General features: G+C 51.7%; 1 protein-coding gene across 9 annotated transcripts in view; it reads left to right on the top strand.

Annotated features, from left to right (window-relative positions):
* Window positions 1-15255, top strand: part of LOC132391997 (lysyl oxidase homolog 3-like) — a 70990-nt gene that overhangs the window by 37413 nt on the left and 18322 nt on the right. For 7 of the 9 annotated variants that reach the window (XM_059965879.1, XM_059965876.1, XM_059965872.1 and 4 more), the window contains 5 exons: window positions 1056-1210; window positions 6242-6412; window positions 9687-9852; window positions 11235-11478; window positions 11827-11942. In XM_059965879.1, the coding sequence (XP_059821862.1) occupies window positions 1056-1210; window positions 6242-6412; window positions 9687-9852; window positions 11235-11478; window positions 11827-11942 (852 nt within the window). Of the gene's footprint in view, window positions 1-1055; window positions 1211-6241; window positions 6413-7366; window positions 7523-9686; window positions 9853-11234; window positions 11479-11826; window positions 11943-15255 lie in introns of all 9 variants that reach the window. The other 2 variants (XM_059965881.1, XM_059965873.1) reach the window with 2 other exon arrangements.

Below are 15255 nucleotides of genomic sequence, written 5' to 3'. Positions count from 1 at the left end.
CCACTCTGACCCAGACCACTCTGACGATGACCACTCCGACGACAACCACTCCGACGATGACCACTCTGACAGTGACCACTCCGACGACGACCACTCTGACGATGACCACTCCGACGACAACCACTCCGACGACGACCTCTCTGACGATGACCACTCCGACGACGACCACTCCGACGACGACCACTCTGACCCAGACCACTCCGACGATGACCACTCTGACCCAGACCACTCCGACGACGACCACTCTGACGACGACCACTCTGACCCAGACCACTCCGACGACGACCACTCCGACGACGACCACTCCGACGACGACCACTCCGACGATGACCACTCTGACCCAGACCACTCTGACGATGACCACTCCGACGACAACCACTCCGACGATGACCACTCTGACAGTGACCACTTCGACGACGACCACTCCGACGATGACCACTCTGACCCAGACCACTCCGACGATGACCACTCTGACCCAGACCACTCCGACGATGACCACTCTGACTCAGACCACTCCGACGATGACCACTCCGACGATGACCACTCTGACCCAGACCACTCCGACGATGACCACTCCGACGACGACCTCTCTGACGACGACCACTCCGACGACGACCACTCTGCTAGACGGCACCTCACTTTTATGAGACCGGGTTTTTCAAGTTCCACTCCGGACCTGCACAGGAACGCTTCTACTACGTCTGCACTGCTGTCCAGTGAAAGACTCCCACTGACCTATTGCCCACTATGAGTTCAGAATGTGGGAAGGTACCCGTGACAAATGGAGCTAATCTCTGTTCCATAAACGCAAAGATTCTGCATAACACACACAAAATGCTGGAGGAACTCAGAAAGTCAGGTAGCATCTATGGAGGAGAACAAACAGTCGATGTTATGGGCCAAGACCCTCTGATCTGTCCCCTAGCAGTGACCAGGGTCCGGCCTCAGGATGTCCTGGTCGGGGAAGTGGGTCCAGGGCAGGTGTGTGAAACATGGGGATCTACGTGTCTGTGAGCTCACCCACACCCCCTCTCCTTTCCCGCACTGTTTTCCAGGGATGGGTCCTATCTACCTGAATGAGGTGAAGTGCACCGGCTTCGAGAAGTCCATCTGGGACTGCCCGGCCAAGAACATCAGCCAGGATGGCTGTAAACACAGCGAGGACGCAGCTGTGCGCTGTAACGTGCCGTACATGGGCCTGGAGAAAATGGTCAGAGTCTGTGTTCAGAGAGGGAGGGAGGGAGGGGGTGAGGGGAGAGGGGGCTAGTGAGGAAGCATGGAAGGAGGGGGAGGAATGATTGGGAGGTGCAGGGCGGGAGAGAGGTCAGGTGGGGAGAGGCTAACGGGGAGGAAGGAGAGAGAGGTGGGGTCCCTACGGGGAGGAGGATGGAATAGGGATGGGGAGAGGCTAACGGGGAGGAAGGAGAGAGAGGTGGGGTCCCTACGGGGAGGAGGATGGAATAGGGATGGGGAGAGGCTAACGGGGAGGAAGGAGAGAGAGGTGGGGTCCCTACGGGGAGGAGGATGGAATAGGGATGGGGAGAGGCTAACGGGGAGGAAGGAGAGAGAGGTGGGGTCCCTACGGGGAGGAGGATGGAATAGGGATGGGGAGAGGCTAACGGGGAGGAAGGAGAGAGAGGTGGGGTCCCTACGGGGAGGAGGATGGAATAGGGATGGGGAGAGGCTAACGGGGAGGAAGGAGAGAGAGGTGGGGTTCCTACGGGGAGGAGGAGGGGCGGGGAGCCAGCGAATGCAGGCGTGAGAGGGAGGTAGGGGTGGGGAGTGCGTGGAGAATGTAAGGGCGAGGAGAGAGGTAGGGCAATGAGTGGGTGTGAGGGAAAGGGATGAGAAGGGGGCAGGTCGTGAATTAGTGGGGACAGACGGAAGCAGTCAGTAGGGGAGGGGACAAGTGTGTGAGAGTGGGTTGATATCAGGGTGGGGTAAGGGGCAGTGGTGAGGTGGGAAGGGTGCTCAGTGTTTAGGAGGGAAGGGGTGAGGGGAGAGACTTGAGGGTTTGGGGGAAAGGAGGAGGGGAAAATGGAGGGAGAGGCAAGAGTACGGGTTAGGAAGGGGTATTGGCCCCTAGATCAGAGTGAATCTGCTGAGTCTTTGGACTGCTGGACATTGTGTCTGACCCCAGGAGTGTGTGATGGGACAGAGTGGAGGGAGATTCACTCTGTGTCTGACCCCGGGAGTGTGTGATGGGACAGTGGAGGGAGATTCACTCTGTGTCTGACCCTGGGAGTGTGTGATGGGACAGTGTGGAGGGAGCTTCACTTTGTGTCTGACCCTGGGAGTGTGTGATGGGACAGTGTGGAGGGAGCTTCACTCTGTGTCTGACCCCGGGAGTGAGTGATGGGACAGTATGGAGGGAGCTTCACTCTGTGTCTGACCCCGGGAGTGTGTGATGGGACAGTGTGGAGGGAGCTTCACTGTGTCTGACCCTGGGAGTGTGTGATGGGACAGTGTGGAGGGAGCTTCACTCTGTGTCTGACCCTGGGAGTGTGTGATGGGACAGTGTGGAGGGAGTTTCACTCTGTGTCTGACCCCGGGAGTGAGTGATGGGACAGTATGGAGGGAGCTTCACTCTGTGTCTGACCTCGGGAGTGTGTGATGGGACAGTGTGGAGGGAGCTTCACTCTGTGTCTGACCCCGGGAGTGTGTGATGGGACAGTGTGGAGGGAGCTTCACTCTGTGTCTGATCCTGGGAGTGTGTGATGGGACAGTGTGGAGGGAGCTTCACTCTGTGTCTGATCCTGGGTGTGTGTGATGGGACAGAGTGGGGAGATCCCACTTCCTTGTTTGGTCCCCCACAGTCAGACACGGTGTCCCGAGAGCCCCTAACAGAGAAAGCTGGCTTTAATCTTCCTGTAATTGGTAACACAACAAACATTGGATGGACCACACTGTAATGAGACCAGAACTCTGGGGCTTTGGTGGGTTACACCACACCTCATCTCTCAGGATGAGACCAGGACTCTGGGATCATGCTGTGTAACTGGACCTTGTCTCAGCAGAGATTGTGTCGTTTGTTATTGACATGTATTGTCCATTATTCCCACTACCCCAGAGCTTGTATCTCTGATCCAATCGCAATGTCTTCACTGTCAAATAACTCAAATTGATCTCACTTCCTGTCTCTGGTACTCTCTCTACTCCTGGCCACTATTACCCTATGTCACTCAGTAACTACAACCCCCTGATGTTCCCAGTGAGTGGCTCATCGGACAACGGTAATCAGGGGTGTAGATGTGAGGTGACACGGTGGGGTGGGACGTACAGCACAGGCAGAAGATAAGTTGGAGAGTAGGGAAGCCATCATTGCAGTTAAAGAATAGACTGGTCTGTGAATAATTGAGTCAGTGAGCCGTTAGTGTTGAAGGATCTAGGAGTCCTTGCACACAACTCACCGAGAGACAATCAGCCAGATAGAGCAATGTATAAACACAAGAGATTCTGCAGATGCTGGAAATCCGCAGCAACACACACGTTTTGGAGGAACTCAGCAGGCCAGGCAGCACCTACAGAGGGAGATAAACAGGTCCTGATTCAGACCCAGACCCCTTCATCGGGACTTTACTCCGATGTCTCAACCTGAAGCAAATGCTTTTCATTAACGCAAGAGATTCTGCAGGTGCTGGAAATCTGGGGGAGCTCAGCAGACCAGGCAGCATCTGTGGAAATGAATGAACTGTCAACATTTCCAGTCCAGGCCTTTCATCAGGATGGGGGAAGATGGCAGAATATAAAGGTAGGGGAAGGGGGAAGAAGCTAGAAGGTGATAGATGAAGCTAGTTGGTGGGAAAGGTAAAGGGCTGGAGTATCTGATAGGACTGGAGAGTGGGCCATGGGAGAAAGGGAAGAGGGGACACCGGGGTGAGGTGATAGGCAGGTGAGAAGAAATAGGAAGCCAGAGTGAAGGGTGGGAATGTTTTTTTTAACCAGAGGGAGAAGTTGATATTCATGCCATCAAGTTGGAGGCTACCCAGATGATGACCTCCTCATTAACTGAATATTCATTTCCACAGATGCTGCCTGACCTACTGAGTTCCTCCAGCATTTTGTGTGTGTGTGTTATTCGGTTTTTCATGGTGACACGTACTGAGATACAGTGGAAAACTTTAGGAATCGGGATTGGTTTATAAATGTTGATTTACTGAGTGGGAGGCTTTTCTTGCACACAGTCCATACAGATCGCAGTGCTTTGAGGTAAAATAATTACAATGCAGAGTAAAGTTTTGCAGCTACAGAGAAAGTGCGGTGTAGGTCGACAATAGAGTGCAAGGCCGTGATGTAGTAGATGTATGGTTAACAGTCCATCCTATCGTACTAGGAGACGATTCAGTTAGCTCCTGACAGCAGGTTAGGAGCTCTCCTTGAATGTGGTGATACTTTTGTATCTTCCGCCTGATGGGAGGGGGAGAAGAGCATGCTTGGGGTGGGAGGGGTCTTTGATGATGTTGGTGTTTTGCTGAGGTAGCGAGAAGTGTGGACAAACTCAATAGCGGGGAGGCTGGCCTCCCTGACATGCAAAGCCGTGTCTACCACTCGCTGCAGTTTCTTGTGGTCAGGGACAGAGCAGTTACCACATGAAACCATGAAGTGTCTGCATAGGAGGCTTTCTATGGTACATCGAAGGTTATTATTTAGGGTTGACAAGGACACAGCAAATTTCTTTTGCCTCCTGAGGAAGTAGAGGTGTTGGTGAGCTTTCTTGCCCATGGTTAGACCAGGACAGGCTGTTGGTGATGCTCGCACCTAAAAATTTGAGGCTGTCAACCCCGTCAATCACGGCACACACTTTTGTGGGACTTCCAGTCAGATCATTCCATATACAAGTACAAACACCGGGGAGGCAAGGCAGAGAAATGAAGTGCAAGGACTACAATGTGGTAGACTGCGAGATCAATAATTTGTTCTTAATGTGTGGGTGAGGGGTTGGAATCTGTGGGACTGTGGGGACATCAAAATGGTAAAATTAGTGTAGTGGGTCAGCACAGACTCAATGGGCCAAAAGGACTGTTTTCCTGTCTCTGCTTCTGTGCCTTCCACTCTCTGGGGCTCTGACCCATCTTCTTCACTCCATGTTCAGTTCTCATATCCCCTTTACACACAGTACCTCTACATCATGTTCACCCTTCGCCCCCACCCCTTGGGGGATCTGGTCATCGACATTCTGTGTGGACAGTTTGTTTGTTATGAGAAAGCTTGCTTGGTCCCTTTAACTCTGGAGTGTGTGCAGTATTGTGGAGACATTCCAAACGAGATGCCAGGAATCTCAATCAGTGCTTCCAGTGTATAATAAGCCCTCCCCCTCACCCTTCCTGCCAATCCTGGTCCACATCCAGTGTGGGGTAACTGTACCTGACTGGCTGCTCACCCATTGCCAGAGTCCCAGAACTGGTTACCTCTGCCAGTAGAATGGTACACAGTGACCCCCTGTGTGGTACAGAGACCAGAATGGTACACAGTGACCCCCTGTGTAGTACAGAGTTCAGAATTATACACATTGGACCCCAGTGTGGTCTAACCCAGGGGTACATGGTGACCCCAGTGAGGTCTAACCCAGGGGTACAGAGACCGGAATTGTACACAGTGTCCCCAGTGAGGTCCAACCCAGGGGTACAGAGACCGGAATTGTACACAGTGTCCCCAGTGAGGTCTAACCCAGGGGTACAGAGACCGGAATTGTACACAGTGTCCCCAGTGAGGTCCAACCCAGGGGTACAGAGACCGGAATTGTACACAGTGTCCCCAGTGAGGTCTAACCCAGGGGTACAGAGACCGGAATTGTACACAGTGTCCCCAGTGAGGTCCAACCCAGGGGTACAGAGACCGGAATTGTACACAGTGTCCCCAGTGAGGTCCAACCCAGGGGTACAGAGACCGGAATTGTACACAGTGTCCCCAGTGAGGTCCAACCCAGGGGTACAGAGACCAGAATGGTACACAGTGACCCCCTGTGTAGTACAGAGTTCAGAATTATACACATTGGACCCCAGTGTGGTCTAACCCAGGGGTACATGGTGACCCCAGTGAGGTCTAACCCAGGGGTACAGAGACCGGAATTGTACACGGTGACCCCAGTGAGGTCCAACCCCAGGTGTATTTTCCTGAGGATGTGTGTGTTTGGTACTGAGTGACATTATACACAGCACTGCGCACCCGATACTGCTCCCCCCTCCCCCATGCCTCGGCGCCATTCTGCAGCCACTAACATCTACCCCGCTAACGCTGCTAGATCCGGATCAACGGAGGACGGACGCGTTTCGAGGGCAGGGTGGAGATCCTGGCCGGAGTGGTGAACGGGTCCGAGCGCTGGGGTCTCCTGTGTGGCGAGGGCTGGGGGATGCTGGAGGCCATGGTGGTGTGTCGGCAGCTGGGGCTCGGATACGCCAGCCACGCTGTGCAAGTACGTCGGAGCACGGGAACCATGGTAGCTTAGCGGTTAGCGCAGTATCATTACAGCTCGGGGTGGCAGAGTTTGATTCCGTCAGGAGTCTGTACGACAGCGTGGGTTTCCTCCGGGTGCTCCGGTTTCCTCCCACAGCCCAGAGCTGTACCAGTCAGCAGGTCAATTGGTCATTGTAAATCGTCCTGTGAATAGCCTAGGCCAGGGTTAAATCGGTGCTTACTGCATGGTGTGGTTTGAAGAGTCAGGAGAGCTGACTCCAGGCTGAATACCTAAATGACAACCCCCACCACTAACATCCTGGGGAGGGAGGTGGGTCAACAGACCTCCACAGACTCGAGGTGTGAGTGACTGACTAAAGCAAGGGAGTGGGGGAGGGAAAGTGAATGGGAGAGGGTGAGGGTGTGAGAGAGGGAGGTGATAGGATGGAACGAGGGAGAGGAGAGAAAAGATTATCTCTTCAAAGGTGGAAATTCAGCCCATCATCTGTGGGCTGTCCACTGCATCCACCCTGTCCCCTGTGGGGCAGAGAAGGGTGAACGAGGAGTGGGAGAGCGAGGGGGGTAAGAAGGAGGGGTGGTGGTGCAGGGGGAGTGAGGAAAAGAAGAATGTATATTCAGAGTATTTAAAGCAGAGGGTGATGTCTTCATTAGACACGGGGAGAAGGCAGGTGAATGGGGTTCGGGGATTAATAAATCAGCCATAATGGAACGGTGGGGTAGGTTAGATGTGCCAAATGGCCCAGTTCTGCTCCTTTGTCTAAGGTGAGGGATGGAGGGGATTGACGGGTGAGAATGAAGAAGTGCAGAGGGTGGGGGTGTGCTAAGGGGGAGGGGGTGCTGCTGATCTGGTGGGTGTTGTTGGTGATGAGGGGATGAGGCAGTGAGGAGGATGGGGGTGAGCCGGTGCGCTCTGCGGGGTGGGGCTGAGCTGACCGGGTGAGCATTCCCACAGCTGCGACTGGTCGGAGGGCGGACAGACTACGAGGGCCGCGTGGAGGTGCTGCGGGACGGGCGCTGGGGGATGGTGTGCAGTGACGGCTGGAGCACCCGCGAGGCGATGGTGGCCTGCAGACAGCTGGGGTTGGGGTACTCGCTGCACGCGGTGACGGTACGTACAGCTGAGCACGCCGGAGATGGGTCCCCTCCCCAGAGACGGGACCTCGTCAGAGAAACGGGACCCTTCCCCAGAGTCCAAACACCTGGCAACATGACCCCACCTGGAGGCTGGACCCTTGAAATTGATTCTTCCTGAAGACGGGCCCCCTCCCCAGAGACCAGAACATGACCCCTCCCAGAGGCCGGACCCCTACAAGAGATGCGACCCTCGGAGACCAGAACCCCGTAAACCAGATTTCCCTCCCAAAGACCGGATCCCCACCGGAGTGTGGGATGTCGAAGCCCAGCACCACCAAGAGTAGGGATCCTCACTGAACACTGACTTCTCAGACCAGGGCACAAATCCAGCACCCACACACATTCCCAGTACGTAGGTCAGACGCATGTCTAGACGGGGTGGATAAATCCCCAGGGCCTGACAAGGTGCCCTTCTTGAACCCTATGGGACGCATTCTGGGACCCCAGCAGAGATATTTAAATCATCCTTAGCGACAGGTGAGGGTCCAGAGGACTGGAGGATGGCTAATTTTCCGATGTCTTCGGAGCCAGGAAATTATAGGCCGGTGAGTCTGAAATCAGATATTGGAAGGTATACTAAGGGACTGGATATACAAGTATTTGGATAGATTCAGCATGGCTTTGTGTGTGATAGGTCATGTCTAAGTAATCTTACAGAGTTTTTTTGAGGACGTTACCATGAAAGTGGATGAAGGCAAGGCAGTGGATGTTGTCTACATGGACTTTAGCAAAGTTTTTGACAAGGTCCCACATGGGAGGTTGGTCAAAAAGGTTCAGTCGCTTGGCATTCAGGATGAGGTAGTAAACTGGATTAGACATTGACTTTGTGGGAGAAGCCAGAGAGTGGTAGGGGATGGTTGTCTCTCTGACTGGTGGTCTGCTGCAGGTATCGGTGCAGGGTCCTTTGTTGTTTGCCATCTATATAAACTATCTGGATGAGAATGTGGTTAACTGGATCAGTAGATTCGCAGATGACACCAAGATTGGGGATGTAGTGGACGGTGAGGAAGATTATCAGAGCTTGCAGTGGGATCTGGAGCAGATGAAAAAATAAGCTGAAAATGGCAGGTGTAATTTAATGCAGGCAAATGTGAGGTTTTGCACTTTGGTAGGACCAACCAGGATAGGTCTTACAGTGAACAGTAGGGCACTGAGGAGTGTGTAGAACAAAGGGATCTGGGAATACAGGTCCATAGTTCATTGGAAATGAAATCACAGGTAGATAGGGTCGTAAAGAAAGCTTCACTTTGACCTTCATAAAGCAATGTACTGAGTAGAGGAAATGAGATGTTATTTTGGAGATGTACAAGACATTAGTGAGGCCTAATTTGGAAGATTGTGTGCAATTTTGATTACCTACCTATAATAAAGATATCAATAAGATTGAAAACGTACAGAGAAATTTTACAAGGATGTTGCCAGAACTTGATGATCTGTGTTATAGGGAAAGGTTGAAAAGGTTAGAACTTCATTCCCTGCAGTGTAGAAGATTGAGGGGAGATTTGATAGAGGAATACAAAATTATGAGGGGTATAGATAGGGTAAATGCAAGCAGGCTTTTTCCACTGAGCTTGGCTGAGGCTGGAACTAGAGGTCATGGATTAAGGGTGAAAGGTGAAATGTTTAAGGGGAACGAGGGGAACTTCTTTATTCAGAGGGTAAGAGTGTGGAACGAGCTGCCAGTGGAAGTAGTGATGCAGTCTTAATTGCAGATTTTAAGCGAAATTTGTATAAGTACATCAGTGGGAGGGGAATAGAGGTGCAGGTCAATGGGACTTGGCAGAAGACCAGGTTGGCATAGGCTAAATGGGCTGAAGGGCCTGCTTGTGTTCTGTAGTGTTCTATGATTCTATCTCTTTCACACACTCACACTCACTCATCTCCCTGACCCTGGTGCCCTAGCTCCCTACCTTGAAGATCCTGGAGGTTTATCTCAACCTTTCCAAATGCAGAATTCACCCCGGTGGGGCAACCCCCCCCCTCCCCGTGTCCTCTTGACCCTCTTGCCACTCTGCACATTGACCCCGTCACTGATGGTGTTGACCTCTCTTTGGTGGGTGGACAGATGGTGGTGGTGATAGGATTTGGTACAGCCAGTGACCTCTGACCTCCATTTACCCTGCTCCCCCCACCCCAAGGAAACGTGGTACTGGGACGCGGAGACAGGCGCGAAGGAGATGGTGATGAGTGGGGTGAAGTGTGTGGGCACCGAGCTGTCCTTGGACAAGTGTAAGAACCATGGAGCCAGTGTGCAGTGTTCAAGGACAGGCACTCGCTATGCCGCTGGGATCATCTGCTCTGAGAGTAAGTCTGGGGGTGGGGTGTCACCTTGACCTGTTGCCCAAATTCCTCCGCATCTTCTGCCTACAGCCGCCAACCCTTTTCCCCCATCTCTCCGCCTCTGGTCAGCCTTCCTCCAGCCTCCTGTAATTCCCCTCCCCTTCCCCAGGGCCCGTGAGAATCCCAGCTAAGCACAGGCTGTCTGGCTGAGCTCAGCGATACCACTGTCACTCACTGTAAACCATCACCGGTATCCTGTGATCTGTCACTGTCTGCCTGTTGTCCTGTTGTGATCACTACTGCTCATCTTACTGGGTAATCAGAATCAAAGTTCAAAGTAAATTTATTACCACGTACAACCCTGAGGTTCATTGATAAATCCAGAATAGAATAATAACCAGGATGGAAGATGGCACCAACTTGAGCATTCAGTAACTATACAAATATGAAAGGAAAAAATAATAATAAAAAATAAGTATCGAGAACATGTGATGACAGGTCTTTCAAAGGTTGTGGGAGAGTTCAGTGATGGGGGAATTGAAGCTGAGTGAAGTTATCCCCTTTGGTTCCAGAGGGTGATGGTAATGTGTTCTGAACCTGGTGGCGAGTCCTGAGCTTCCCGATGGCAGCAGCGAGACGAGGGCACGACCGGGGCGGTGGGGCTCCCTGATGATGGTCTAATATCACCGGCATTTGTGGTGAAATTTGTTGTTTTGTGGCAGCAATACACAGCAATAACAACACTAAAAATTACAATAAGAAATATTATTAGAATTTATTGAAATAAATCAGTGGCGCAGAGGAAGAGGGAATAAATAGTGTAGATGTGTTCATGGTCCATTCTGTGCCTGCCTGCCTTCAGGCTCCTGTACCTCCTCCTCGATGGTAGCATTGAGAAGAGGACATGTCCTGGGTGATGGGGGTCCTTAATGATCCAATGTCAATGATCACTATTCCCTGATGCAGAGTGATCCAGTGTGATATCCCATTGCTGTTCTGGACAATGGTCTGGTGTAATCTAACACCGTCACTCTGATCCAGTCCCACAATGAGCCAATCACAGCTGCCCTCCCAGTGATCCAGTGTAAACGGGCATAACTCCCATGTCCCAGTACTCCACTGTGCCCTCACTGGCCCAGTGATCCAGTGTTTCCCCACTGCCCAGGCAACACAATGAGATCTACTGCTCCAATGACCCTGTATCACACTCCCACTCTCCCTCCCTACCCAGTGCTCACCCAACAGGCCCAATGACCCAGTATCCCTCTCCCCACGGGTCCTGGCGACCCAGTATCCCTCTCCCCACTGTCCCTCCCCACCCAGTGCTCACCCCACAAACCCAGTGATCCAGTGCCCCTCTCCCCTCTGCTCCAGTGCAGGGTGACTGCTGTTTTCCATCCCCACAGCCTCTTCGGACCTGATCCTGAATGCGAAGCTGGTTGAGCAGACAGCTTACATCGAGGACCGGCCTCTGCACATGTTGTACTGCGCGGCCGAGGAGAACTGCCTCTCCAGTTCGGCCCGGAACGCCAACTGGCCCTACGGACACCGGCGCCTCCTCCGATTCTCCTCGGAGATCCACAACATTGGCCGCGCTGACTTCCGCCCCAAGGCCGGCCGCCACTCCTGGGTCTGGCACGAGTGCCACGGGTGAGTGCACAGCAAGACTCTGTCCGTCCGCCCCTGGACCCAGGCCTGAGGCTGGTGGAGGGGGGTAAGGTGGGGGCTTCTATTGTTCTCACCCCTGGGGCAAAGGAAACTGGTGAAGGGAGGTCCCAAGTTCCCAACGCCGAGCAGGCCGATGGCAGGTCACCCTTCCACATGGGGGGGGGGGGGGTGGGTGGGAGCAATGAGTGGGAGGGGAGGGCAGCAAAATGTGAATGGAGGAGTGGTTGTGGTCAGTACAGATTGTGGGCTCAGACCAACTGTCTCTCTGTCTCCCCCCTCACCCTTCTCCCCCTTTCTCTCTCCCTTGGTCCCTGTCTTTCCCAACCACAGCCACTACCACAGTATGGACATCTTCACACATTATGACATTCTGACGCTGAACGGCACCAAGGTGGCAGAAGGACACAAGGCCAGCTTTTGCCTGGAGGACTCTGACTGTGCGGACGGTGGGTTCTCCGCCTGTTTGGTAGGGTGTCCCTGAATCACCCAGTGATCCCACACGTGTAGATGGCGTCTCCTGGACAGCGTGCCACACCAATTCTTCCTCCCATCCACCTCCGACACTGCCCTGAATCCAGGCGGCCTCATCTGATGGAGCCATGTTGTCTTCCACGGGAATGTGCCGCAGGATTTCCCATGGAGGACACCACGGATTACTGTACCAATGATTTCCCTGATTCTGGTAATCCATGGGAATATCAATGGCATCCGTGAGAACGCCCCACAATATGTGGGAACGTTGCCGGGAACCATGAGAATGTGGTTGGGATCTGGGAATATCTTGATGATCCATGGGAACATCACCGGGGTCTCTGGGAGCACCTCAGGAATCTGTTGGAACTTTGCCAGGATCTGGGAATATCGAGGTGATCGGTAGAAATGTAGTTCGGGTCTGTGGGAGTGTCACTGCGACCTGGGGATCTCATGGTGGTCGGTGGGAATATCACAATGACGGTCAAGTCTGTGATAAGGAAGGAAAAGCCGATGTTAACATTCATCTGAAAGGACCGAGACCAGAAGACCTTGGAGAAGAATTAGGCCATTCAGCCAATTGAGTCTTCTCTGCCATTCCATTACGGCTGATTTATTATCCTTCTCATCTGTCGATCGGTTGTGTTGGTAGGTGAATTGTAGGGCTTCCAGTGTGGGTGGCACATGCTGCAGATGTAATCCTTGACCAGCCTCTCAAAGCATTTGCTTATTATTGAGGTGAGTGCGACAGGACGCCAATTGTTCAGACATGTTACCTTGCTCTTTTTAGGTACAGGGACAATGGTGGATGTTTTGAAGTGGGGGGACACTCTCCACTGGGAGAGGAAGAGATTAAAATGCCCGTAAACACACCTGCCAGTTGTGCTGCGCACATCCTGAGTACCCGCCCTGGGATGCCGTCCAGTCCCGCAGCCTTGTGACTGTCCACTCGTTGGAACCCTCTGCGTAGTTCTGCCTTGGAGATGACCAAGCCGCAGGTCACATCTGCAGGTTTCCTCGGGGGTCAGTGTTGGCGACATCGAACCGAGCACAAAAAAGATATAGCTCATCTGGGAGAGAGGCAGCGATGTTGGAAACACCACTGTGTTTAGCTTTGAAATCTGCGATGGCATGCAAACTTTGCCGTAAGCTGCGTGTATTGTTGGTGGAGAGTTGTGTCTGATCTTGTCCCTGTTATTGTCATTTCACTGCCTTGATGACTGCGCAGATCGTAGCTGCATTTCTTGAGAAGGAGTAAAGGACTATTTTCTAAATGGGGAGAAAATTCAAAGATCAGAGGTGCAGAGGGACTTGTGAGTCCTCGTGCAAGACTCCTAGAAGGTTAGTTTCCAGGTTGAGTCTGTGGTAAAGAAGCCAAATGCAATGCTGGCATTAATTTCAAGTGTAACAGAATATAAATACAAGGAGATAATGCTGACCCTAGTCGGGTTGCATGGAGTATTATCAACAGTTTTGGGCCCTGTATCTCAGAAAGGATGTGTTGTCATTGGAGAGAGTCCAGAGGGGGTTCACAAGGATGATTCCAGGAATGAAGGGGTTAACATATGAGGAGTGTTTGGCAGCTTTGGGCCTGTACTCACTGGAATTTAGATGAATGCGGGTGGATCCCATAGAAACCTAGCGAATGTTGAAAGTACTAGATAGGTTGAATGTGGAGAGGATGTTTCCTGTGGTGGGGGTATTCAGAACTAGAGGGCACAGCCTCAGAATTGAGGAGGTACCCTATAGAACAGAGGTACAGAGGATTTTTTTTAAAGTCAGAGAGTAGTAAATCTGTGGAAAACTCTGCCACAGACTGCGGTGGAGAACATATCCGTGTGTGTATTTAAGGCGGAAGTTGATCATTTCCTGATCGGTCAGGGCATCAAAGGTTTTGGCGAGAAGACAGGTGTATGGGGTTGAGTGGGATCTGGGATCAGCCATGATGGAATGGGGAAGAAGACTTGCTGGGCTGAATGGCCTAATTCTGCTCCTATGTCTGATGGTCTTATGGTCTAAACCTATCGCATATTGAAACACCTAGATAGAGTGGATTTGGAGAGGATGATTCCTATGGTGAAGGAATCTAGGAATAGAGGACACAGCCTCAGAATAGAGGGGCGTTCATTTAGAACAGAGCCGAGGAAAGAAAGATTTCTTTGGCCAGAGGATGGTGAATCTGTGGAATTCACTGAAACATTGATAATAAACCTCATTTGGATTCTGAATCTGGATCAGAATCATCTGGAATTCTCTGTGTGTGGGGTGGGGGGGGGGGATGAATCTCTGGATTTCTCACCCAAACAGATGGTGGAAGCCAGAATGTGGGAAGTATTCAAAGTAGATTTTCAAAAGATTGAGAGAAAATGTATGGTCAGAGTGGACACAGGTCATCATACACAACCCTGAGATTCATTCTCCTGTGGGCATTCACTGTAAGTACAAAGAAACGAGTGAAAAGCTACACACAAAGACAACTAATTGTGTAAATGTAATAAAGAAAAAAAAGCAAATAATGATAATAATAAATAAGTGATGAATACTGAGAACATGAACTGGCAAGCCCATGAAACTGAGTCTGTAGGTTGTTGAGCAACAGACACTAAACGCTGGAGAACTCAGCAGGTCAGGCAGCATCTATGGAGATGAATAAAGAGGTCTATGATTTGGACTGAGACCCTTCAGTAAATTATGTGAACAGTTCAGTGTTGGGTGAGTGAAGTTACTCCCTCTGGTTTGGGAGCCTGATTGTTGAGGGGTAGTAACTGTCTCTGAACCTGGTGGTGTGGGTCATGAGGCTCCTGTACCTCCTTCCTGAGGGTAGGATAGATGAGTTCCGTTTACACTGAATGTTGGGACATGCTTGATGGGCCGCGTAGCCTCCTCCTGCTGCTCCAAACAACTTTCTCAAAACCCCACAGAACCCGGTGTCAATCCCATTTATTAGACCAAATTCCAAAGGAGCAGAATTAGGCCATTTGACCCATCGAGTCTGCTCCACCACTCGATCCTGGCTGAATACTCAAGAACCGATGGAGCTCTGCTTTAAATATCACTGATAAATGTCATGAAATGTGTTTTTTTATGGCAGCAGTGTAATACACAAAGATTGCTTTAATTACAGTAAGAATATATAATTTTTAAAAACATAACACAGAAAGAGAGCAAAATAGTGAGGTCACAGAATGATCAGAAATCTGATGGCGGAGCAGGAAAAGCTGTTCCTAAACCATTCAGTCTGTGTCTTCAGGCTCCTGTACCTCCTCCCTGAGGAGGGAGCACGTCGTG

The sequence above is a fragment of the Hypanus sabinus genome, chromosome 3 (assembly GCF_030144855.1).
Source record: "Hypanus sabinus isolate sHypSab1 chromosome 3, sHypSab1.hap1, whole genome shotgun sequence".
Classification (NCBI taxonomy): Eukaryota; Metazoa; Chordata; class Chondrichthyes; order Myliobatiformes; family Dasyatidae; genus Hypanus; species Hypanus sabinus.
This window is presented reverse-complemented; position numbering and strand designations above follow the sequence as displayed.